Genomic DNA, 27,591 nt, shown 5'->3' with positions numbered 1-27,591 from the left:
AACTGTGAAGAAAACGCAGCTACAGTAAACGAGCCCGTACGTCAGACTTGGTTTACAGCTTCATTATGACTAAGCAATACTATCAAGAACAGCTTGGTATAATTGACCTCAAACTTTGCCTCTAAGGTAAAGACAAATACACAAGTGCATAAGTCCGGTAAGAGATATTTTAACTTGGAAGAATCTAAGCAGTCATGTGAACATGCCACAACAGAAACGGAAAATGAACAGCAAGTGAATCGAAACAGTACAAATCCTAGTTCCAAAGGTGAAGAATCTGGTCTATTACGATACATGGTATCAGGATACTCTTTTGCTGTTATTAGTCTTCATGGAACCCTTGCACTTAACATAAACCCTTGGCTTCTTCTGTGTTACCTGCAAACAGCCCAAATCATTCTCAAATATCTACAACACTTTATCTGAATACTCTGTGTAACAAACTATGAATCGTTCAGCTCTCATCGTGGTGGAACTCCTTCTCTGTGAAACATTATGAGACTCTGCCCACATCTTCATCGCTATGTTCTGCAAGATGTTCACCTGCCCTGGATAGTCTATGTAATGAAAGAAATGTGATGCACAAGAGAACTCATATCTCCTAGCACATCACTCTGGTCAATATGGGAGCTTTTTGTAGTCTCGAGGATGGCTGAACTGCAAAGGAGTGTGTTTGAAGCCAGAGGTACAGACATTCTGGTACTGCAAGCTGAGCAGCCTGTCAGCGATGGCTTTATCACACAAGGATGATATTTGTCTGCCAAAATACTTCTATAATTCACTGCTCAATTACATTCAGTAATGGGCTATTGCCCTGCTTGGGTTACCTGTCTTCCAGATGATTCTTCATGAGTCTCGGGACTTGCCTGAAACCAACAGAATGATCACACTGTATCTTGCAGACTGTTTTCTGTGCTCCAGTTCTTCTGAGATCACTCTTACTATTAACTTTGTTCTCAGTAGGAAAGCACACTGCAGTAGGCCTTTTGTCATGGAGTCACCTCTGTACCCTACCAGATGGCTTGTTAACTCATTTGAATGCAAGAGCTGTGTTATGAGAGTTCTCATGTCCTGCGGATTTTTCCTTTGCAAATAGCACCTGTGGGAACTTGCTGTTATGGTGACTCTTGACACCTACAATTACTTAGTCTCTACGACAATTTCCTTTTCAAAAAAATTTCAGTACTATCTGTACACCACAGTAAAGGATAAGAGTCATAATGAAATGGGTACTTTATAAATGCAAAGAAAAGAACTTAATGTTTAAATTGTCCAATGAGCTTAATATTTAAATTAATTATGACTCTGCTCAGGAGTCATAGAAAACTGTCCTTCCAGAGCATTAACTAAAACTCCATATGGAGGACAATTTACTTGAATTAAAATTCGCTGAAATCCATCCTTTTTGTTGATATGAATACAGAGTGGGTTCCCTGCAGAAGTAGGCACAGAATATGATTCCTCTTTGTAGCTGCTAAAGAGCTAAAGAACATAATATACATTTCTAAGTCTACTAAGAAGAGATGCCAATGGCTTCCATCTAGTGCTTCATTCAGAGAGAGGGAGAAAGGGAGGAAGATGGAGATGCTGAGTTTGATTTCTTTTACTATTTATACAAAAGTAAACCAGTAATCCTATCTGTGAATTCTTCCTGATTTATGATGATATAAGTGAAAGGATTCAGATTCTTTGATCAATGTATTTGTTTGGTTAGCTCCAGGAAGCAAAAACCCTTAAATTCAAAAGTCTATTATAATATTAAGTATAAGCTGCTCTCCACCTCTGCACTCTCCAATTTATTAGCAATAGTGCTGCTAGCTATGAAGGATCTCTGATCATAGCAAAGATGTTAGTGAGGAAAAAGAATGTTTTTCACATTTTGTTTCTGCTTGGACTGTTTCAGGGTAAAAAGAACATTAAGAGTATCTACAATATATGCAGCCCATATATATAGAGATGCAGCTTAAAGTAATATTCCTGCGTACATACCTACAAAATATGCTAGGTATGGGGCTGAACCAATCATTGCTTGTATTAAATATTACTTAATTAGTGGGAAAAAAAAAGAATTTTTCTGAAGAGCTCTTTCACCACTGTGTTCTGCTTGACTTTTTTTGATACCCTTTTCCACCTGGGTCTTCAATTGTTTCTCTGGAATAACAGGTTTCCTTGTGTTCTGCACTTCATTTTCTATTGAGCCTGTGGAGGGCATAGTGGGAGTCAGTCTTTCAGGCAGTTCATTTTTTGCTTCATCAACAGTGTCTTGACAGATATTTTCTACTGAAAAAAAAAAAAAAAGATAGTGTGAGACTACAAACTGTCCACAGCCGGTAAACAAATCATCACCACAAACTCACAAAATATCGGTTAATTATTTTCTCTAGGATCCCATCAATGCATTCTTCTGTCTAAAAGCAAAGTGCACCATGATCTAGTATCAGATACCATACCTGCTTATTTTGCAACAAACAGAGAAAAGCTCTTTCTATGTGAACCTTTACTACTGTCAGTCTTCTTTTTGGCAGCCATTACATGACATAAGCATTAGGTGAGAAATAGTGGCCCTGTCCACCAGGATCCATTATCTACATACTGTTTATCCATCACCTCACCTCACTTCAGACAAATACTGTTAAACACAAAGAAATACCAAACATTGATATAAAAGGACATAGTTCTCCAGTTGGCACATGCTTACAAATATTCTCTTTTCTCTTTTCTGGTGTAAAGAAAGAACCATCATTCATCTTCCTTGAGATCTGTGTTTTCTGTGTTGCTCTGAATGCATTTGGTTCCTGAATCCATGCATGCTTCATTGCTTCATCTGGAGTCATACGCAGGGCAGGTTTCCACCTTAAATCCACAGTAGATAGTTATTCCACAGTAGCTGCAGTTGAAAGATAGTTTAAAAACTAACATCCAAAACACACCCTCCGGTCACCTGGAAGTCATGTCATGAGGACATTTTCTGAAACAAAAGAATTCTAACAAAAAACAAAGAAAAAATTTCCATGCTATTCTTCATACTTCTATTTGCTAACATTTTCTATCCAGTTCAGCACTCCATGCACAGCTGATCAAATCCTCTGCAGCATAAAGCCATTTTTAAAGGAAAACACATGCAGTTCACAGTGTTATTAGCGTCTCTCTATATATGTTTTAAGATTTCCAAATTCTGTCAATACTAGCTCCTAGAAAGGGGACACAAATGAGACAGAATTCAATAGAAGAAAAATCTTCCCTAATTTAGCTGCACCTGAGACTAATGCAGAGAATCAGTGTAATAACATTCATTGTGCAATCTTATTATGGAAGGGGAAGGTGATATTTATTTACAAAATCTCTAAACTGATTTTATTCACTCACAGTCCTCTCAGAGATTTCATTCACTCAGTTCTCACACCCATATACTCACAAGTACCAAGCGTTCAGGCCAAGATCACTTGTGTGTGACCTCAAGGACAAGGGATGTGAGCTACTGAGTTCACATCACATCTCTATGTTTCTTCTTGATTGGTGATGATGAAATAGTCTTTGGATAGATCTTTTATATCCCTAAAGAGTTATCAGCTATTTGGGCATGTTCCTTTACCTTAGAACCTTGCTGACTTCAGTTTCCATAAATCTTTAGGCAAGGTACCTGCTCATGGTCTGTTCTTTCTTGTATGTTTGGAAGATATGCCTGTTTTCCTTTGAGGATGACAGGAACAAGGAATGGCATATGTGATATTCTGCTGCTGGGAGCTTGCAGATTTTCGCTGATGGGTCATCTGAGCTGTGGTCTTATCAGGGTGCCGGTTTTCTGGTTCACAACATAAACACCACATTCCTCAGTTCTACTGGTGGGAGTAGAGTACTGAGAACAGTGTCCTTCGTTATCAGTTCAGGGCATTCTTTCAAACCTTCTTCTGCTGTTTCTCCCAGTGCTAACACACATATAAATTTCCACTCGTACTGCATGCATACCAGTCCTAATACTTCTGTTACAAATCTCTACATTAACTGCAGAGTAGCTCATTCTGATTTGTCTAGTATCAATGTTGTCTGGAACTGTACAGAAATAGAGTTAAAAAGAGAGATACTTCTGCCACCACAAGAACTGAGTGAAGCATTTTTTTTCTGTCTAATGTTTTCATCTGCAAAACATGTATATTCAAGTTGATCAAAACTATTTATGAAGTCATGACAAATGTATCAAGCTACTTTGGATGAACAAGCTGGAACTGAATTGGGAAATGAAAAAGGCAAAACAGTTCAAAATTTTTTTTATCTCAAAATGAGTTTTCATTTCAAATCTTGCTTTATTCCCTTGAAAATTAAAAAACCACCAACATATAATACTGTTTTCTGTGTGACCTGAAATGACTTCTATATACTGGAGCTTTTTTGCTTCACTGAGACTATTTTTTAAATATTCTGATTCAGTCAGCAATCCAAAATGAATCAATGATTCATACAACTTTAACAAGTAAGGAGGAATATTAAAAGCAACCTTCTTGTGAAAAAGAGATGGATTCTTTTTTCATGTAAACAGAAGTTTGCTCATATTTCTTTAGGAAAGTAATAAGTGCTAGCAAGAATCTCACAGTTAGTGGTAAATAAGGTACAAAATTTTACACTTATAAAAAGTACAGGTAACATTGGAAAAAGGCATGGGACCAGCTTCTGCTGCCATTACACAGTACAAATTAGAAGACAAGCTCCCCAGCTGAAGGCTGGGCATAGGCATAGGTCCACCTATGTAAAAAGTCAGTATTTAAGGCAGCCAGACAAAAATCTGTTTCTGCGCTCTCAGGCTTTTAGTTTGCTGGATAAGTAAAACCCACTAGTAACCCTTTCCCAAGATAAAAGACACATATTCAGAAAATAACACCTCATACGAGCAACGTACATGAAGTTCCATCCTGTAAAATACATAGCAAACTGACCTCCCTGCAGAGACACATGATCAGTTTTGAGAAATCAGATAAAATTCTGCTTCTCCTGCACCAGTTCATTTATAAACAAGTCACATTTACTTTGTGATGATAGATGATATGCCGGTGGCAGGCCGAAACCTCAAGCATAGCATTTTAATTTCCTTATGAATGAATACTTATTTTTCCAGAAAGAAAACAAACAAAAAAAGACAGTCCTTATACTTGCTGATGGATTTTCACTTTTGTAAAGTGTCTCTCACACTGTGGGCACCACACAAGTAGGAAGAAAGAGAGTCCAGTCTACAAGGGTTGTGATCAATCATATGGAGTTCAAGTGGCATGTGGTGGCTGATTGTAGTTGCATTCCTCAGGGGCTGATAGTAGGGCTCCTAGAGTTTAATATCACTGTGACCTGGATGATGAGTTGAAAAGCATCCTCAGCCTGTTTGAGGACTATACCAAATTTAGGGAGAGCAAGCAATACAGAGTAGGGCTCTACTATTCCCCTACAGAGGGCAGAGTAGGGCTACTATCCACAGAGGTCCTTCACATCAGGATCAATGGGCTGGGGAAATGGGCTAACAAGTACCTCAGGAAGCTGAACAAAGACAAATGCAAACTCCTGCACCTGGAAAAGAACACCCCCATGCAACAGGACAAGCTGGGAGACAACTGAAAGAAAGCGGCTCTGTAGAAAAAGACCTAGCAGTCCTCATGGACGAAAACCTGAACGTGAGTCAGCAGCGCGCCCTTGCAGCAAAGGCGGCCAAACACATCCTGGGCTGTATTTAGCAAGATGATAACTAGCAGGAAGAGGGAAGGGATTCTCCCGCTCTGTTCAGCGCTTTTGAGACCACGCTGGGAGAACTGCGTCCAGTTTGGGGTTCCCTAGGACAAGAAAGACATTGACAAACCAGAGTGAGTCTAGGGGAGAGGTCAGGGGATGGTCAGGGGCCTGGAGCACATGATGTATAAGGAGAGGCTGAGGGAAATGTGCTTGTTCAGCTTGGAAAAGAGAAAGCTTCAGAGGAGCTCTTACTGCTCTCTACAGTTGCCTGACAGGAGGATGCAGAGAAAACAGAGCCAGGTTCTTCTCTAAGGTGCATGGTCACAGGACAAAATGGATAGGTACATAATGGATACAAGTCACAACACAGAAAAAGCTGATTAGACATCAAGAAAAATGTTTTCACCCTGAGCGGGGTTAATATTGGAGTAGGTGCCCAGGGAGGGCGTGGAGTCTGCATTTCTGGAGATATTCACAACCTGACAAGGCCCTGAGCAACCTACTCTAAGTTTGCTCTGCTTTCAGTGGGGGTGGCTGGACCAGACGACCTCCAGAGGTCTCTTCCAACCTGAGTTATTCTTTGACACTGTGTAAAGAGTTCCTGTTATAGAGAATCTGTCTAATTTCTACCTTCTATGTAGATTGTTGCCCATTTCATGTTATTTGCATTTACCAGTCTTCAAAAATATTGAATCACCAATTTGCTTCAAGAAAATATCTGTAGAGCGCTTGCCATATTAAACATCCAGTGGCAAAATTCTTGTTGACTTGAGTAGTCAACATTTTATCCCAGAAATGAGCAGGCTCTGAGATATATTACACTCTTCTTAGATTTCTGAACTCCACTGATTTATAAGAATCTATTCCAGTCAAGAGAAAGGAAAAATATACTATATAATTCTTGAAATGCACAATGCTTCTGAAAGCAGACGATTCTTTTTTTGCCACTGATGTTATTTTTGGTGACAGGAAAAGGAGGGCAGTGAGTAGGGAAGAGAAATGACAGGAAAGAGCAAGAGGAAAAGCTTTGAAGAGAAAAAGAGTTAACATGGAAATAAAAGTCTTATTTCCATATCTGCCTGAGACTAAATGATTGGTTGCTCAGCAGTGAATATTTAATGCCAGCCCGACATAATACGCAGTTGGTAGCATTTGCAGAGGGCCTACAGGTTTGTCTCTGTTCTTCAACCAGTGAAGTAAATATATACTCTTCTCAGTTTAATGATGAGGAAATAAAAGTGCATAGAGGATATATACCCTGTTCTGCCCGTACTGTAGTTCATACTCAGCTCCAAAAAGAGAAGGCAAGCCAGGAGCCACGTCTTGTAGCAAGGGAGGCAGGACAGTGATCTCATGAACAAGGGCACAGTCCCACAGTACCCGAGCAAGGACAGCAGAGTAGGTCCAGTGACAGTAACCATGATCAGCCGACAGTCCAGATCACCAGTCAAGTCCATAGTGATGAGGAACGTACAAAGTCAAGCCAGAACATCAAGTCAGCAGGTTAAGGATAGGATCTGCATCAGTGAGACACATGGTTAAGCACAGGCATAGCTGCAACATAGCTCAACCGAGGATTTGAGATGACAGTCTCAGCTTAAGAGCAGCTCTTGAATGAAGGAAGAGCCAGGCCTCTGCTTCCCACAGCTTTCTCATACAGCTTACTGATTCAAGGTTGCACAGCTGCACTGTCAAAGTTCGATCTGAGTCCAGGCAACTAAAACCCGAGAAGGAAGGGGTGGGGAATGTGCTCAGGGCCCTGACAGGTGGATTCTTTTTAAAAAAGCAATGTAGAGGTATCTGACTCCTGACTATGCCTGTTTTCAGGCACATGTGTCCCTGCCTCCCAACCTCTGAGACAGTTTTCACAGTAATAATTAGGATATGGCTAGCTAAATGGCTAGAACAGTCCAGTACTTTCCATGTAGGTGAAGACAAGAAAATTGGCAATTTTTCAGTAGGAAAAATTCAAGAACTTATTTACTAGAGGGTGAAGGAGAAGGCAAGCAGGCTAGAAACCCTTCCATGAGCACCAGTCAATGTGGGGCACATCATTTCAGTCCTGTGACACAGCTGCCCTTTCCCCCCTTATGAGGGCTGGATCTGCCCCTAGAGATTGAGTGTTGTGGTTCCTGTAGGATTAAATTCAGAGTTGCCCAGCATCTCTTCTTCGTGACCATAAGGAGGAGTGCTCCTGTAAAATTACATTTTAAGATGCCTATCACTTAGAAGATGTTCAAGAAGGTCCAAAGGGTGCAGCAAGAGGGACAGGTCTAAGACAAAAAGGACTCGGAGTTATTTTCCATAAAGCTACCTCTCCTTTCCTCCACAAGTATAAGAACAAAAAAGGATTTCACTAAGGAACCAAGGATTGCAATCAATATGCTAACGACACCGTCCTTTCTCTGTGGGCCGATACAGCAAGTGCAAGCGGATCACTTGGTTTAACAGGTTAGCAGGTATATGAAACATGAATAAAAACACCAGTCAACAATACTCTCTTCAACAAAAGTTAAACAAAGAAATGCTAAGCTGTATAATTCATAAAATGTACAGTTATATGAACAACATTGAAACGTGTCCCAGGCTAACAGCTGACTGCTGTCAATGAAAAATAAGTATAAATATAGTAAGAAGAAAAAAGGCTTAAATCAGTATGCTAGCTAAAAGTTAATACTCTAATAACTGTGCTGAGTAATCCTCCATGCTAACTACCACAGTTACAAAGAAATAGCAAATACCAACAGTGGGTCTGGAAAGGAGACATGGCTGAACGTACTTTGCTCTTTTATGCTCTGCAGCGGGGGGAAGTATATGGCATATTGGGACTTAAAAGATTCTAAACTCACCCAAAAGAACATGCACACTGAGAGCAAGGCCTTTGTGAACAGATATACAAAGAAGCAGAACTATTTTCATATATATACCATGGCATATCACCTGATTGCAGGCCTTCCCACTGAAGTGGGAATTAAATTTAAGTACAAAATCAAACTTTGATCTCCAGATATGCGCCATCTTGGGACAATATATTACCATTATCTGTGTTATCCAAACAAACCTTTATCTTAGAAAAGATAGAAGGGATTAAACATGAGGGCCTTAATGCATAAATAAGGTTGCTTTGAGAGTTTAGTGGCTAGTATCAGAAGAAGAAGATCTGCTTTTATAGATGAATGTTCCAGACTTCCTCTGTAGCTTGGACTAATTCCTTACAGTCTTTTCTTACAGTCATCAATTTTTTCCTGAAGTAAGCTGGGAAGAATAACAATACCTATCCAATTACTACAGGGAGAAAAAGTAAAGAGACAAACAAACAAAAAACAGATACAAAGATGTTGAAGGCACAAGAGAAAGAAAGTAAAGTCCAATCAATCTCCTGTATATAGGTCAAAGCTATGAACTCACATTAGACATCCTTTTAGAAAGTCCAGGAAAGCAGCATCATGGGTTTTCAACAATGTGCTTAGATCTTTGGAGTCTGGGCATCTCTTTTTCCCCTTGCTGTTGGTTATAGATCTAGGTAAACCTTTGGAATCTTAAAAAATAAAGACATGCTCAGAAAAAAATTATATTAAGAACCCTGACCAAAACTTTAAGAGAGTATCAAAAACAGTACCATCACATCCTTTCCACTAGCTCAGGGTTTGACTTCTTGGGCAGATAATCTGCCAGTAGTGTGGCAAATAATGCTGGTAACATCCTAGAGGTTGCATACTACTTTGTGTTTTTGGCTTATTTTGTATATTTTCCAAAAGCAGATCATATCCAGGAGAGTGAATTTAATCTAAATCAGTTTCCCCAAACCCCCTGCATTCTCTTTGGCTGCAACATTTTTTTTAGAAGTAACAATGGAATGGATTTCCCAGTCCCTTCCCTATCACGCTGGCAATGACAGGCCCATAAAACATGAAGAGCACATCACCAGGTACATTTGTAGGCCTCATGTTACCCCATTAGGTTCTCATGAATACCTCTTCCTAAGGTTTTGTCACTTAAGAAGCAGTTAAGGTTCTTCTAATTCTATGCTCTACCAATGCCAATGACTAACTAACAGAGAGAAATCCAGTAAGGAAAAATAATCACAGGCAGTTACCAAAGAATGTTTGCCTTCTTGATGCAGCCTCGATAAAATCAACTGGCGGAAGACCCAATACCTTCAACATAAAAAAAAACAAAAAAATACATGGAGTTACTCCTCATTTCATTTCTAACAGCTGTCAGGACAGATGTGGTATTTCACCCTCCTCTGTTTGAAAAGAAGCTGATATGTGTCAATTTACTGTGAAATGTCTACAAATCATTTTTTATTTTGTCATGTATAATGCCACATAAGATAAGGGATGACAGTGCGAACTTCACTACCATGGTTATTCTAAGAACCAACATCTCTATTAATGCCAGATATTGTAGAAGGCAGCAGGGAGAGATGCTATCTCTGAAAAAATCTTGCACAAACTAACATGACACTGGAAGGATTAGAACTCTGAGGTGAGTTCAATATCAGATTGCAATTTAGTGATTGGTATGGAGTAACTAAATAACTTCTTTCTGTTTCAGCTTTGCACCTGTTCTAACATTTATACTGGCTAGGTTAGCTGAGGCAGGATATGTGCGCGTACATTTCTAAAACAATTTGAAGAACAGTTACAAAGATAATCAAGTAAAAATCCTTGGTGGGTGCAGTCAGTATAAGAAGGCTCAATAGCCACAAAATCCAGCTTGAGAAGTTTAGGTTGACTATTAAGAAAAACTTTTTCACCAAGATGGTAGAGCAGCATGGGGTCAGGTCACCCAGAGAGCTGGCAGAAACTCCAGAGTTTGAGGTTTTCAGGATTTGGCTAGACAGAGGCATAGCTGACTGATCAAGGGTTAGCAAAAGTCTCACTCTGAGCAGGAGTTTGGACTAGAGACTTCCAGAGATCCTGTTCAATCAATGTTTCTTTGATTTCTAAGAGAAGAAGAGCCTGTCATAATTCAGATTGCTTTTTCTTCCCTTTAGGTATTTTTCTTTTGTCTTAACTTCTCTGCACAGCTTCTGGCCAGATTAAAATATGTGTCTTTCATAAGCAAGACAGTGACTGTACAAAGCAATGTTTGCCACATAAAATGGAGATAACAGTTTTGCATTAGACCTCATCCTTCTCATAGAGCTCTGTGGCTGTCATAAAACTGCCTATAAAAGGCTAGCCTATCACCAAATGTATTTCATCATCTCTTGAGATTTCTCTTTGTTGCTGGCAGTGTCAATCAAGTGATTATGTAATTCAAAAAATTCCAAAAGTTACCTCCATGATGCAGGCAAGTTGGTCAACTTCATTTTCTCCTGGAAACAGTGGGTAGCCTGTGTAAAGCTCAGCCATTATACAGCCAAGGCTCCACATATCAACAGCCATAGCATAAGGATGACCAAGAATCACTTCAGGGGAGCGATAAAACCGGCTCTGAACATATGTGTACACTACATCAAAACAGAATATTGGACAAGAAGCAAAATATTATCACTAGGACAGAAATTTAGATTTCATTTCTCACAGAAAAGTGAAATACATGTTCAGGTATCATGTAGCTATGCTCTCTCGGCTGCCATTAACAGATTGCCTTGCATAGGCTCTGAAACCTTCCTCATCCCATCCTAACATCAGTGAGTGGTATGCCTTCCATCATTTTACGTGGAAATTGTTCTTCAGCAGATCTCACTGCAAGAAGCTCTTCTTCAAACACTGTCATTCAGCTTATCTCATGTTAATTTTCTTATCTGAAGGTCTTCCCCTTGAATCAGTAGACAATTCTTCATTTTCACAGCCTTGCACTATATGAAACACTGGCTTCACTTACACCTAGGGAATATCTCCTACTGTCTTCTGATTCCCTCATTAATGCATTACAGCCCACAAAAGATGTCAGAAGTTCTCAATCCAAGATTAGAACTTTTACAGTGAGTAGACTAACCCTTTTACTGCTTGTCATTCAGACAACTGAAAATTATTACAGCATGCAATTAATGTTTTTTTTTTTTTTTATTTCTATTGCTCTGCTGGTCAGTATGTTTCTGCACGTCTTTGCATTCCCATATATTCAACATCCTTCAGGAAGCCCTGAAAAGTAAATGCTGCACAATATATGATTTCATCAAATTTGTGCAGGTAAAGAGTACATGGCTGCAACTTGCAACCTTGTGCATTTGACTGACTTCGTAATTGTTTGTTTTTGTCATTCTTGGCACAAGAGCTTCTTCTCTCAAACGTTTTGTGTTTCCAACGATTACCCTCTGGAAACATTTCAAGTTGCATCTCAGATTACATTCTACTCAAACACGGGCAAGCCTACAATTATTATCTCCCCGTCCAAATTAGGATGTGAATCTAATGGGCTGAATCCCAAAATATAGATTAAAGGGTTTGCCTGGGCTTATATATCATGCTTTTGTAGGAAAATATGAGCCATTTAAGACTAGTTGTGATTTTTCTAAATTAATAAAATGCAGTACAGAATTATTTCCTGCTCTTTCAAGTGCTATTTGCACTCCTTATGATTATGTCATACTTGAGTTACAGCAGTCTATTAGTGTTAAGATTTATTATTAGATCAGCTTTATACATTAATTTCTCGCTTACAAATTTTGTTCTTGTTACCCCCTGTATATTCTACTTATATTTTTGAAAAAAAAATTGAAATCAAATCTCGAAACTTGTAGCAACTTTCTATTCCCAATCACTAACTTCATTATATTCATACAAAATATGCCAATTATAATTTAACCATCCCACATGGAAAGAATCTCTGGACCTGATCCTGATCCTGTAAGCTCTTCATGAAGCAAAGCCATTGAGTGTACTCTTCTGGTCCCATTTCAGCTAACTACCCTTGTAAAGTGCACTTCCTATTTTAACAGCAGTAGAAATGCTGAACAGGCTCAGCACAAAGAAAAAACATGATTATAGCTTACTTATCTTCTACCACCACCAATGGCCGAACAGTTCATCAGATTCTGATTAGAGGCATAGACTACTATATTAGCTCTGTCTAAGAAACAGCTTTTCCACATTATTTAAGATTAAGAAAGCTTATTAAGAAAATTACATCAACTTGACTTTTCTGCAAACCTCTTTGGTGTTCATAGCAGCTTGATCCAAAGTCAATAACTTTAACTGAACCTTGGCCTTTGTGGTATAATAATATGTTCTCCTAAAGAGGAAAAAAAATCACAGGGAAGTAAGGGGTTTAATGCCCCACTGGGTTAATGAACACTTTGGTAAAAAAGCAATGCACAACACATTGGGATTACACTTAACTACATAAAATCTTAGAAGTTCAGCTTGCCACTGAATGCATTTGCTAACATGAGTGGGCAACTGCATCCAATAACGCACAATTTACCAAAGGAGAGGGGAGATTTGTAAAAGTACCCAGTACCAAGGCTAGCTAGACAGGAATGCTGGTGTAAGAATGACGTATGATCCAAGCCACTGCACTGCACAAAGTAGTGCTATCAAGGCATCGGCCAGTGAGTGTACTTGCTCTGTGAGCAGATTGAGCTCACCAAAATTCATTGCTTTTAACCTAATGAGAGACAAAGTGCATCCAGCTATGTGCTGGGCTAATCTAATCTGAGCCATCCTGTTCACAGCCATGGAATGCCCCTGCCCCATGAATGACTCATACTTAGCAATAGTTCCCTCCATCACTTTCAACCTTCCCTAGATTATCTGTAAGAATATCTCACCCTTACAATAGTGTGGTGCAGAGATTCCAAGGTAGCGATGAACTGAAATGCTAAGGCCACATGGACTTATTAGGTGAGTGCAGATGGCATACAGCACTGTGTGCCTACAATTCCAGCTTTTGAGGACTGATTCCAATGCAGCTACCTGAGGAATAGCTGCACTGATGAGTAAACATAGCCTATTAGCTCTCTTCTGCAGAGCTGAATGTCACCCTCATTAAAGATCTGTCTTGATCAAGATTTCCTTTGATTTCCTTTCTGATCATACTCTATTTTCTACCTCTCAATAGAAGAATGCCTATTTTTATCACCTACTTTTAAACTGATTTTACATCAAAGTTTTAAAGGATAGACCAGTTGATGGCAGTGGATCCCAGGTTGGTGTCAGCTAGTGAAAAAGTAGTTTTTTTGGTTATTACTATACTCCTAAGAAAATATTATCCTTCCTGACAGAAAGGAGAAGCTGCTACTGATGAAAGCCAAGGCAAGGGCTGACTTCCCCTACGCGGATGCTCTTGGTTCTGTTATTTGCAGCTAGCTATCCCTTCATCTTTCTGGTAGGATTCTTTCCCTAACACTGGAACCCTCATGCTGTAAAGAAGGTGTTTAACTGCAAAACCAGGTTCTAGAGGCAATGCTTATCTAGTAGGAAGCCCAGAGCAGCTCTGTACCCTGCCTTATGTTGAGGAACATCATAGTAGGCAGATGGAATAACAGATGTAAGTTTCAAATAATAAAAATTCAAGTCATGAAATTGTAGAATCATAGAATTAGAACAAAATTCTCTTTCAGTTAGCATACTAAATGTTCAATAATATTCTACTCTATCTAAATACAGACTATACTCATTTATCTTGCTGGCCTCATTTCTTGTCGGTGGCTGCCTGGGAACAGATTTTGTACTGGGCTAATTGCTTCTGATAAAGATATTTTGCTTATCTCGCCAGCCTCACTTCTCACTGTAAATTAGTCTGACAAAGATGTTGGTGAAACAGTGGGTACAGACTATATGTGACTCTTTGGAGTTATGAGTCAAAGCACATTATGCAAAGGGAGAGCAAAATTTCATCCTTAATATTTTTACTGGAGAGTGAATAAATTTTTTTTGGTTTATTTTCAGTTTTGAAAAAAAGAATCTAGAGAAAAGTTGTCCTGAAAAAAAACTAAAACTGGAATATTTAAGAATTCCTAACAAATTGCAAAAAATTAAGAATGAGAATAGAAATGTTTTACCTAATACAAATGATCAACAATTACAGGACCAGGAATCGGGACACAGATGTTCCTCCAGAACTAGGTGAGCATCCTAAATATTGTACTATAGACTTGCTTGGTCACTTAATAGGCTACTTAATTTTATTATTATGAATATGGAATGTAATAGCATAACCTGAGAAAGGCTATCTTATGAATATTCAATTGCATTATTTTGTGAGTAACACCTAAGTTTTGTTGTAAATTGAGCCCCTCATACTGAAATATTTAATTTCATCAATATTTAAATAAGTTGTTTTGGCGCTTCCAATTTTTTTCCTTTCTCCAAGTAAAAAATCTTTAACTGAATTTGACCCATATTTGCACAAATTTTGGCAGCCCAATACCATGTATAGTATTGTAGTGAAAGAACTGAATCACTGGGAGGAATTACTCAACTTACTACTATTACAGTCTGAAATAAATCATAGCTTCTGTACAAATACCCTGCTGTGTTTTAAGGATTCTTCTGACAGTTCTTCTCTATCAATAAAAAAAGAAGTTAATGTATTCTGTACAGAATACCGTAGTATGAAATGTCTGTACTTACAGGTTTCAGATCACAGTGAATGATTCTTTCCTGGTAGAGCATTTGTAGACATCTCAGCACACACTGAGTGAAGCGTCGAATTAAAGATAAACTGAAGCCTTGGAAATTGTTCTTTTTTATTAACTCATATAAATTTATTCTGAGGGGGGGAGGGGTGGAAGAAGAAGATAAAAAGCAGAAAAAAAGATTATGGAACTTATTTTTAAAGGCATGAGTAGTTTACAGTGCATTATGGAAGTATCTGGGCTGTTTTCCTACTTGAGAAATAAAGTAAATACCTCCATGAGGAATAAAATAAAATCATAAATAAATAAATAAATGAAATAATATTCACTCGGAATAAAATGACTATCTATTTTCCTCCTTGAGAATGCTATTCGGTATGTAGTATGCACAACATCTCCTTGAGCCTCAGATCTAATGGAGATGTAATGCCAATGGACCTGTTTGCTTACTGAACTTAGTGCTGTGTCATACAGCAGTGCTGATTTTCACCATAAAGGACAACTATCATTTGGGAATTGAGAGAAATATTTGATTCAGTTTCCTTTTTCTCTCATTTATCTTTGCTTTGACCCTTTGTATAAATCCTTTTCATCAAAGAAGTCTTTAATTATCAGTAAATCATTCTGGATTAAAATCCTCACATTTACCTCTGGTTAGGTCCTTATATTCCTCCTGTCATCGTAGTATTTTAGCTCCTTCCAGTAGTGAATTAAATGATGTGACTAACTTCTACCAAGTGCGGTTGGTTACATGTGAATATTTCAGGGCCCTAAGGTCACTAACAGGCCGTTTCAGCCCATATTCATAGGAAGCGAGAAGAAGTTATATTTTTAATTACTGATATAAAAATACCCCATAATATGGAATGATCATTTCACAAAATGTTCTTTTAAGCTCACATTCTCTATACATACAGCTATCTTTAAATCAAACAACGCTATGGCAAAAGGTGACGTTCATTGGCTGTTCACACTTACTAGGTCCTGCATTTTCTTCTACTTTACCATCTCTACCAGAATTGAGAAAGCATGAGTTTGTTTCAGTCCCAGATTCTGAAGGGAATTTCTGTTCTGAAGGTTTGCTTTCCTGTGCTAAAATTTGCAATGTTGTACTTCATTTATATGTGTCAGACTGACAACTAAGAGAAACCTGTATCAAATTTTTTTCCTATTAAACAAAATAAAGCAGGTCAACATCATATTAGCTGGAGTTTACCAACCCCAAATTCATTGATTTACTCTTCCCCCCCTTAGCTCTTTCACAGAGGAAGACTTCAATACACAGCAGAGAAAATAAGGGATAGATCATGTTGTTTGTGTGGAGTTTGAAGGGGTCCTTTGTCAATTCACCTTTAGTGATCAAAGATTCAGTTACAGAGTCTGTATTTAGACAGTATTGCTTTCTTGCAACATTAAGAGATACAAAATCCTTCCAAAGAAGGCATCACAGTTAAAGCTTCTAAAGCACAAGTTCTATGATGTTCCTTAGGATACATGTAAAGGAAAATATACTTCACCCCAGCAGTTCAAAGGAAATACAGAAGTGATTGCGAAAGTAGAAGTATTCCTTCATGTGGATGATATTGTGAGTATTGTCTTTGTCCTTCTTCAGAAGAGCATCAAGGATCTTCACTTCCACCAAGGCCTGGCTGTGAAATCTGCAATGTCACATGACATGGGAAGGGTTTAATTAACTCAGCCTAAGTTAGTATAGCACAACATGTGGAACAATGATTACGAATTCACCATTCACCCCTGCTGTTTTTAACACTAAGTCATTATGGTTATTTTCTAGTCTAAACAGACCAGCCTTATTTAAGCCACTGTCAACAATAGTTATTTTGACTTATCTGAAAAAATTATTTTAATGAAAAACTGTGCTTCCATAATCAATGAGAATGTTTCCATTTACTTCCACAGAGCCATATTTCACACCTAGCACAGTAAGAGATTCAGTTTTGAAGAGCATCTTTACATTCAGTGTTCACTGGGGGGAAAAAATTAACAGCTATTCCAATGACTCCAGTTCAAGCTGAGCTCAACTGAAATATGTATTACCCGTCAGAAGTGAGAAGAGGTTACTTAGGAACATAGCGCAGAATTTTCCATGGCAAAATAAGCCACTGGAAGCTCTCTGCACAATCTTGAGGAGAGAGGGGGGTTGGATATTGCTTTCAGTCACACAGGGGCTGGTTACTGTGCTGTGTGTTAACTATGTCACACAGGCAGAGACCTCCCCAGGAGTCTGGAAAACCTGTGCCTGCCTTCAGAGACTGCCTCCCCACCTGGCCCAGGCCAGTTCTGATTCACTGACATCATCTTTCTTCACCCTGTTCTCATTGTGCTTACTGAAAGCCTAATGTACAGGTGGTTTGCTTTTTGCTTTGTTCACATTATCCCAGACTGTTACTGCCAATATATTATGAAGAGTTGATTATATTGGTTTAAAGTCAGATGTCATACCTTTTCTTATTCCTTATTATTTTCACTGCCACTAATTCATTGGTTTTATGATCCAAACATTTAGCCACTTGCCCAAATGACCCTTTCCCAATGATCTCCAGCACTTCATATCGGTATGCAATATGGTCATGTAAAACCTACAAAAGGAAAAAAAATGATATAGGCAAAAAGACAAAGATAAAAGTAGTTGAAGTTTAGCTCTAAAGTAGTTTAAGTGTGTATGAGTTTAATATCTATGAAAGATGCTGGACTTTAGCAAATTGAGTCCTGATTAAACAAGTGTGACAGAGAAAATAACAAGTGTATGTTTCTTTAATGCACCTACCTTGCATCAACCCCAACTTAGAGGCACAGTGGGTCTCTTTTTAAGATTCTCTTCTGAGGTTTAAGGTGATTAGTACTGATGTGTTCTCTATGTGCATATTTATCTTGTAGAAACAACGTTTATCTCACATAGATCACTTAGTAGTTGACAGACAGTCACTACAAACTTTAGATTTGGAAATGAACACCATAATTTTTCAACTTACCTTTAAGTAGGAACCATGTTCATCATCATAACAATTATTCTGGGTTTCAGGCAAACTGTCAATCTTTTTAGCTTCCAGCCCAAGAAACCATAGCTCTGTATAATTGAAAATTTCTTTTTGCTCATAGACTGTTAACTGGTTTCTAAAATATTTCAAGGCTTCTAAATCAGAAAACAAAAATATAAAAACAAAGATCAATAAAATGTCAGAAACCTTATGGGAAATTGTTTTTACAAGGGAACACTTTGCAATAGAACATCCCACTTTGAACAGGAGGTTGAGGAGATGAGGTCCCTTTCACCCAGTGTTTCTATGATTTCACAATTTTGACATTTTGTACAAATTTATGTTTTCTTTTCCAGATTCTAACTTATTATGTCGTTATTATTATAGTATTCCATTCAATAGAACACTTGTCATCTGTCATAAAGACTTTTAAGAGAAGTGAGGTAAGAATGATTTGATTCTGAGCAAAGTTATGTACCAGATATTTTTTAAAATCTCATCTATTGTCTATCTGCTTCAGTAGCTTAATAGCCTGCATTTAAAAATATATATTTTTATTTATTTGATTGCTTTATTTATAACGTAGCTATGAAATTTAGTTAACCAAAATTTTTAAGTACTTGGTTTTTTGATACAAAATGTTAAGTTCAAATGATGTTCAGATGTACTGTATCGTAATTTATGCATGAGGTTAGCATTTAAATGGGACTTAGATCTGCTGCTGTTCTAGTTCTGATTCTAACCATGCAGGAAAATTACTACCACACTAAGACCTGCATTCTGATACCACATCATGGCATCATTTATATTATTTCAATCTAGACAAGTATGAAGATTATAGCATTACAAAGCAATGTATTCTCTAGGCATCCATGTGGGTGTTTGTTAAACACTGACAGATCTTCATCCTCTAATGCAGGGATGCTACTAAATCATTTCAAAGTAAAAGGCTACTACATTTTTTTCTCATTCTAAATTCATCCTAGACTCATCTAATCATCTAAACTAAAAAGTGAATGAATTCTGCAAGAAAATTTCCAGTTTTGAGGATTCTGAAAATGCAGTTTAGTCCAAACAGATAAAATTTGACAAAGCTACAAGCCAGGGGAAAAAGTGTTTTATCATTGCAATAAACACTGCTGTTATCTGTATGACCTGTCATAAGTCTTAGACAAAAATACATTACTTTGTATACTTCTCTCATTCATGTATTTCTGTTAGTCTGTTTATTCCACTATTGAATACATTCTAAAGTAGGATTTTAGAAATCACTGAACCTGTCCTTATTCCTGCCCTTCAAATTGTTTAATATTTTAGTGAGCATTTGCCATAGGACCCCTGGTCAGTGAGTACGCTGACTGTGTACAGTCACTATTTGTGAGTGCAGCCTGTTACTCCAGCATTTTTTTCATGCTCTGGTTATTCTACCTGATGCTGTCATAGGCAGTTTGACATTAGTGCTTGTGCTTTCCAATTCTGGTGGTTTTTCTTGGTCTCTAGTATCACTTTCAGGAAGACTGTCAGGAAGGTTAAATTGCAAAAAATGACGTTGAGTTTTGTTTTCCTGCCAAACAAAAAAAAAAAGATTTATTTTGTTGTCATATATATCGTTAATTTTCAACTCATCTACCTCTGTAAAAAAACTGCTACATTCCCAGAGACAGAACTGCAGGAGCTGGATTTCTTGAATGATCATCATGTCAATTCTGTGCTGAGAGAGGACGAGCATGCTTGGGGGCTAAAATGCCCTACTTATGCAGAGAGCAAATTCTGCCAGTAGCCCTGAAAGCATTTTCATAAAAATGCCTTTACTCTGACTACGAAAACGTACATTTCTAAATAAGAGAAGGGAGATCATCTTCCAGGTTTATTCAATACATGAGCACTCACACTGTACAAATGCTACGAACTGCTGTAGCTTGATTTAGCTGTAGTAACTCACACAAGCTAAAGATCTGAGTACAATCTTCTTAGTACAGAGGACAAGAAAGAGAATCTAATAGATATTTTCCATCTCTAAGTCCTACATGGGCATGTCTACTGGAGGGTTGTGCTGGAATTCTTGAGACTGCTTGTGCAGCCCACAGTAGGGCAGAGATGCCAGCTTGGACTTGCACACACACTTCTTTTTGAAGAACAAGGGCTGCTGAGCAGGAACAGGACCCATTTGATGAAGTAGGACAAGACTGTCACTGCAAACAGGCTTGCTAACTAAGTGAGGAAAAGAGGAAGAGTTTTAACTAGTTATGTCCGGGAAGATTTATCATAACCGAAAGAGAAATGAAGGCACAGGAGACAGTGGGAAAGCATGTGGGGACTGCTTGATGGGGGAGGCTCTTTTGAAAGCCTTCTCTGTGAAAGCAGAACAACTGGAAGTCCGTAAGTACACAAATGCATATGTAGAGCAAACAAATAGCACAAATTAGAAGTCTATGTACAGTTGTACGGCTATAATCTCACTGGGATTAGAGAGGCATGGTGGGATAGTTCATAAGACTGGAGTGCTTCAGTGTATGGTTATGGAACTCTTCAGGAAAGATAAGCTGCGTGAGAGGAAATTGAAAGCTTGCAGTTAGGGATCAGCAGACAAAACAATATGGGTGATGTGGTGATGTTGTGATCAAGAGGAGGAAATAAATGGATTCTTCCAGCAGGAAGAAGCTTCACTGTCATCACTGTCACAGGTCCTGTTACTCGTGGAGGACTTACCTGGCTGATAGACCGGAGGGCTGTGCGGCCATTCAGGGGGACCTGGACAGGCTAGAGAGATGGGCAGAGAGGAACCTCATAAAGTTCAACAAAGGTAAGTGCAGAGTCCTACACCTGGAGAGGAATAAGCCCATGAACCAGTAAACACTACAGGCTGGGACTGCAGGCTGGTCAGCTTCACTTCAATCCTTGGGAAGGCTATGGAGCACTTTCCTCCTGAAAGCCATTTCCAACTATGTGAAGGACAAGCAGGTGACTGGGAACAGCCAGCAGGGATTTACCAATGACAGGTTGTGCCTCAGCAACTTAAATGCCTTCTATGGCTTGCTGAATGAAAGCAAAGCAGTGGATGCTGTATATGCTTGACTTTAGCAATGACTATGACACTATCTATCTCCCACTGCATGTTTAGAGCTAAATTGGTGAGTTATGGACTGGATAAACGGACGATAATGTGAGTGGAAAATTTACTGGACAATCAGGTTCCAAGGACTGTGATCAGCAGTGCAAAGCCCAGCTGACATTTGGTTACTACTGACATCCCTTAGGGATCAATATTTAGACCAATACTATTTAATATCTTTATTATTGACCTGGATGATGGGACAGAGCACACCCTCACAATTTTGCCGACTATACCAATTGAGAAGGAGGGGCTGCTATGCTGGAGGGTAGGGCTGCTATCGAACTTGACAGGCTGGGGAATTGGGCTAACAAGTACCTCAGGAAGCTGAACAAAGACAAATGCAAACTCCTGCACCTGGAAAAGAACACCCCCATGCAACAGGACAAGCTGGGAGACAACTGAAAGAAAGCGGCTCTGTAGAAAAAGACCTAGCAGTCCTCATGGACGAAAACCTGAACGTGAGTCAGCAGCGCGCCCTTGCAGCAAAGGCGGCCAAACACATCCTGGGCTGTATTTAGCAAGATGATAACTAGCAGGAAGAGGGAAGGGATTCTCCCGCTCTGTTCAGCGCTTTTGAGACCACGCTGGGAGAACTGCGTCCAGTTTGGGGTTCCCTAGGACAAGAAAGACATTGACAAACCAGAGTGAGTCTAGGGGAGAGGTCAGGGGATGGTCAGGGGCCTGGAGCACATGATGTATAAGGAGAGGCTGAGGGAAATGTGCTTGTTCAGCTTGGAAAAGAGAAAGCTTCAGAGGAGCTCTTACTGCTCTCTACAGTTGCCTGACAGGAGGATGCAGAGAAAACAGAGCCAGGTTCTTCTCTAAGGTGCATGGTCACAGGACAAAATGGATAGGTACATAATGGATACAAGTCACAACACAGAAAAAGCTGATTAGACATCAAGAAAAATGTTTTCACCCTGAGCGGGGTTAATATTGGAGTAGGTGCCCAGGGAGGGCGTGGAGTCTGCATTTCTGGAGATATTCACAACCTGACAAGGCCCTGAGCAACCTGCTCTAAGTTTGCTCTGCTTTCAGTGGGGGTGGCTGGACCAGACGACCTCCAGAGGTCCCTTCCCACAAAAGATCACAATCTCTCTCAGCTTCAGAAGGGCACAAAAGCTTTATTCAAAAACTAGCACATGGTTGCCAACTAAGAAGAACCCAGGAGAAGTGATGTGGACTAGGCAGTGGGCATTCCTTGTCCTCCACAGACCATTTGGATACATGCATCTTGGTGTTTGTGAGTTTTAGGGTAAGAAAGTGTTAGTGTGAGTGAAATCAGTTTTGTTTTAAAATAAAATCATATTTCAGACTTGCATGGAACCTTGCTACTTCGATGCAGTATTAGCTGCTACAAAAGCAGGGCAGCCAGGAATGAGAGACACCACTTGAACAGCTTAAGTTCAGGTCTGGGCTGACACAGTTCAGCCCTGTAGCTATCCCCCCGAGCCCCAGGTTCAAGACTCTACCCCCATTCCAGTACACAGTGCCTCAGTTGAAACTATGATATGTTATTTCCGAGGAAGAGTAAACAAAAAAGCTCCCCAAACTGACAGCACATAATCACGATTTCTAGACTGAAATTTTTATATCTCCTGGCATTTTTAAACCAAGCAAAAGGCTTCTTGAAGTTGTTTTTGCAGCTTCTTACAAAAATATATATATTCCAGCACTCTTTTAAAAAACAAAATAACTTTGTAAAACTCTTGGCTCTTACCTTTTCACAGAAAATGAAATGGGAGAGATGGTTCATTTGCAGATTCAAAAACTTAATAATTGGCTTATATAGGACTTGAGTGAATGTGATGGAGGCCAAAAAATTAAGCTTCTAAGGCAACTGAAATGATTTAGGAGGCATACCCTTTACACCTCACCCTTCATGCTAGTCTGCATCTTGTAACTTCAGCCAACTCATACACATGTCACTAATCAAATTAAACAATTTATAATAATTCATCTGTGGTAAGTTGCCAGTTTCAAAGTCTAAATACTTGAGATTATTCTTCAATTCACAAATAAAATGCATTATGTGGGGAATTCTAGACTAAGAGATGCAAAAAAACCTGAGCCCTACGGAGCCTGTAAAGTCTCTCACACAGAAAGACTCCAATGAAGCAGAGAAAAGTTAAAAAAACGAATGATTGGAGATGTTGGTGGTAAGTAGTGCAGGTCCTTCATTCACTGGGGAAAAAAGATGCAAAGGAATAAGAGGAGTACAGGCAGGGAAGTGGATACAGAACTGGTGAAAAAAACAGAAAGAAGAAGGAAAGCTGGTTTTAAAAATGCCAGAAGTGAAGATGACTTCAAAGCATTCATGCAAAGTTGGGTGTACATTACAATCTCTGGAGAGAGACACAGATAAATGGCTAAGCAATTTATCTATTTGAGTATTTATAGTTCTTCCTTTTTTTAACTAAGACTGAAAGCAACTGCTGACGCTCAAGTATTTCTCTCTTCCCCCAAACAGACACATAGATACTTTGCCACTGATGCTGTCTCGTCACTGCTAGAGAGAAGCTGATTAGTCAGTGAAACACAATATGTCCAAGAGCTTCATAACTCACCTGAAGAGAGGGGAGCACATTCTGCAGGCTCTTTTTTGTTATTTGAGGCAGGCACCTTTCAAGGCAGGGCGGCTTTGCAGTGTCTGCACCCAAACCATGCTTTGCTTGGCCTTCCAGAGGTGGGAGGGAAATAACACTGTGATTAACTTTCTAAAAAGAAAGCATAAGTAGATATAACATAGCAAACTGGCAAGTAGTTCTTTACAATTTCTTTCAAAAACATGAAGTTTCGAAACATTCAAAATGTATATAGTTCACTTCTGACACCTGTTGGTGAAGGGAAAAAGAGCAGATGCTCTCTAAGAAGTCACATGGACAGAGGCTCCTTGGAAGAAGAGTTTCTCTGTTACCAGGAGGCAAAAAGGAATGGGAAAAACCTAAGTGCTTTTTATTTGGCATCACTGAGGTCCCTTCTGTTCAGTGTGGCAGCACTTCAGAGATGAGGTTATATAAAACTTACCTCTATGTCTCAAAAAGGATAAGCTATGAATTGTCCTCACTGTGCTTGGGGTGGTGATTCAGCACCTCCACGTTTTTAAGTTTGCCACAGTGGGGAGAAGATGTATTGAAAAAGGAGAATCAAGGAAGAGAAAGGAAGTCTCCCTTCTGAGGTAGAGTTTGTAAGTATCCTACCTTCTCATCGATGCCTTTCAAAGATTTAAAATGATAAGAGTCATAGAAAGATTTAGGTTAAGAAGGGACCTCTGAAGGTCTCTAGACAACTTTTGCACAAAGCAAGGCTAACTTCAAAGTTAGATCACGTTGCTTAGTGCTTTGTCCAGCTGAGTTTTTAATATTTATTCAAGGATGAAGATTCAGCGGCATCTATTCTTAACCACTTTATGAATTTTTTTACTCCTTATATCTAATCTGTATTTCCTTTATTACAATTTCCATTGTTACCTCTTGTCCTTCTGCTGTGCATCTTTGAGAAGAGTCTGGCTCTATCTTCTCTACAACCCCATTAAAGTAGTGGTAGATTTATCTTTTCCTGACTAACACAGACAGATGCATGCAGAACAGGGCTAGCACTGAACATGGAGAGATTAGCAAGTAAGGCTGCAAGCCAGGAAGAAAAGTCTTGGAGAAGGTGGTGACAGCAGCTCCCAGTTTTACTAATGTGCAGAAGGTGGTTGTCCAGGTAATTGGGCAGCCTGGCACATTTTAGGGCATGCAAGTTTCCCCACATGGGCATCTCCATCTAGCAGCACAGCAGTGACTATTTCAGCTGGGAAAGGTGGTAGGGTTTGAAAGCTGAACAGCCTTTCCAGGCAAAAGGACTCCTTTGAATGGGGAAAACATTGTATATGTGTATGGTAATAAGAAGGCACGAAAAGTAAATGGCTGGCAATTTCATTAGCTACTCCCAATGGTAGAAGAAAAAAATCACAATTGGACTGTTACCAACCACCAGGCAGGACATGGTGGGAGAGTCTTCCCTGCATTGCTTTCTCAGTATTTCCTTCCTCCCTAATTTCTTATAGAGTTATCTTTGCTTGAGTCCTCTTTTCCACACCCCTTGAGAGTGAGGAAAAGGCATTTTCTGTGCACGTATTATTGAAAGAGAGATCCTTATAAACATTTGAAAGCTCCAGGATGATCAGGCCTTCCTGCAGACTAGTCCCATTTGTTATCTGCAAAACATTTCTATACCACTTATTCTTTAAATTCAGTCATTTAAGGATGTGGTTTATGAATGCTAGGAATTCTGATATTGTTGGAAATCAACGGTGAAAGAAACCTCCCTCTTATCAGCAAATAAAATTTTAAAGGTAGACTATTTCTTTGGCAAACATTAAAAAAAGATTTGAAATAGATCTGAAATAGATCACCTATACACTATTAAATGCAGGACAAGGCCCACAGAAGGGGGCCTTGCAGCCCAAGGCTGCAACCCTTATGAGCTTATGAAATTTTTGTCATCAGGGAAGGATAGAAACATTATTTTGTCAAGCTTTTGATAACAATGGAGGGATCTGATATTCTCTCAAAAAGTAAAAAAACAAAGCTCTCAATCTAACTAACCTGGATGAATAAATGTTCTTTTTCAATACTATGGAAAGTTCTTTAAAACCTTAGAACTGATATTCCAGTGGATTTGTCATAAAAACTTCAAGAAACAAAAGTGGCTGGGCAGAAGAAATAGCCTCAAATGCTACTGAACAGCTAGCAAAAAGAACATGCAGGCACTTGGGACAAAGTCATAGAGCTACAAGGAAAATGGGAGAGGGCAGGAAACAAAGGACTTCTCTCTGCTCACATTCATTTATTATAGGGGGTCTCTTAGAAAACAAGCTTTCAGAGATTCTTTAAAGTCAGCTAAAGAGTCACATACCTGATGGAAGACTTTATTAGATCCCAGATGATCAATCTCTTGAACAGTAAGCTGAGACTGAGAAAATGCATCCACGTGGGAAGACTGCAAACATGAGATGCTTTCTTTAATAAAAATGATTCTGGAAAAAAACCTGAAATCACTGTATGGTTTGTGTGTTTCTTTCCTTTGTGACAGCTTCTGTGTCAGCACAGTATTAGAGTGGACCACAGAAACAGCTGAAAACAAACACACTATGCTCTAGCACTCCTTCTCCTAATTGAACAGTTGTTTTGTGGGCAGGTGCAGAGACAGCTTGCTTGGCCTATTATGCATCTCAGCATGCTTGATATGCTGAATCCCATGTGGTCAGTGGATGAGAAAGGAGGCCTTTGCCATGCCTAAATTTGTGCTCAGAAGCAGATAGTAAGTCTGCTTGGAAGAACAGCTTTGAGTTGGCTCTCAAGGTAGATTGTGAGCCTGTCTGCTGTTAATAGCAGCATTAAACTGAATTAAATTGTGGCACAGATTTTATAAAGACATAATGTCATGTTTAAATTTACTGAGGAATAGAAAAAAAATCATTGGTTCAAAAGCAAAAAATGAGACAAGTATTAAGATAAGCAAAAAGTATAGAAAAAGAGACATAAGGAAAGTGCTAAGCAGCTAATCTTTTTTAAGATTCTGCAAGTGCTTTCAGCAATCTTTTTATTAAAAAAAACCCTATGGTTAAGTACTATTGTACATTACTTCTAACAACAGACTGCAGTGAATTGCAGAAATCTGTAACATAATTTGGTTATTGAAAACTCTGTAGTAGCTACAGCAGCTTGGAGTTCTGCTCCATGGGGTAGAGTAAACCTCACTGCGTTTGGTCAAATGTTTTCTCTTGTCCTTCAGTTCTGAGAGAAAGGATGCTATTCCACTCTCACAGTCGAAAAATCACCTTTATTCAATCAGACACAGCAATTCTACCATAGAGTTCTAAAGTGGTAGAACAGCAATATTTTCTCTAAAAGCAGAGAAACTTGGAGGCATGAGGGGGAACTTTTATTTGGAGTTTCAAAAAAATTAATTTACAACCAAAATATCTCATGGTTGTGAGCTGCTGATTGAAAATATTTAAATAAAGAAGAACTGTAGTCTTCTTTGTTTTGCAGCCAGGGCTGCTGTGGCCTCTACCTATCACGTAGCCTTAGATGAGCAGAGCACCTGCTGATGATAAAGGATAGGAAGTTCTTTGCAATGGCTTTTAGCCAATCCAGTGCCAATGATACTGGCTGATGGAAATTACAGGTTCTTTGGTGGTGGAAGAAGACACTGTTGTTACCTTGGTCTGGGATTTGATTCTCCAT

General features: G+C 39.0%; 1 protein-coding gene across 1 annotated transcript; it reads right to left on the bottom strand.

Annotated features, from left to right (window-relative positions):
* Nucleotides 1-47: 47 nt before the first annotated feature.
* On the bottom strand, nucleotides 48-27,591 carry DYRK4 (dual specificity tyrosine phosphorylation regulated kinase 4). Its single transcript, XM_009675435.2, is given in 14 exon segments — nucleotides 48-2,277; nucleotides 2,699-2,853; nucleotides 9,115-9,244; nucleotides 9,803-9,863; nucleotides 10,995-11,167; nucleotides 12,813-12,894; nucleotides 15,237-15,375; nucleotides 16,759-16,899; nucleotides 17,705-17,841; nucleotides 18,235-18,395; nucleotides 19,669-19,804; nucleotides 23,923-24,072; nucleotides 26,258-26,361; nucleotides 27,567-27,591. Coding segments are annotated over 14 exon segments (1,830 nt in total). The 3' UTR covers nucleotides 48-2,041.

The sequence above is a fragment of the Struthio camelus genome, chromosome 1, assembly GCF_040807025.1.
Source record: "Struthio camelus isolate bStrCam1 chromosome 1, bStrCam1.hap1, whole genome shotgun sequence".
Taxonomy (NCBI): domain Eukaryota; kingdom Metazoa; phylum Chordata; class Aves; order Struthioniformes; family Struthionidae; genus Struthio; species Struthio camelus.
Note: the sequence above shows the minus strand (reverse complement) of the source record. Positions and strands in the feature narration are given on the sequence as shown.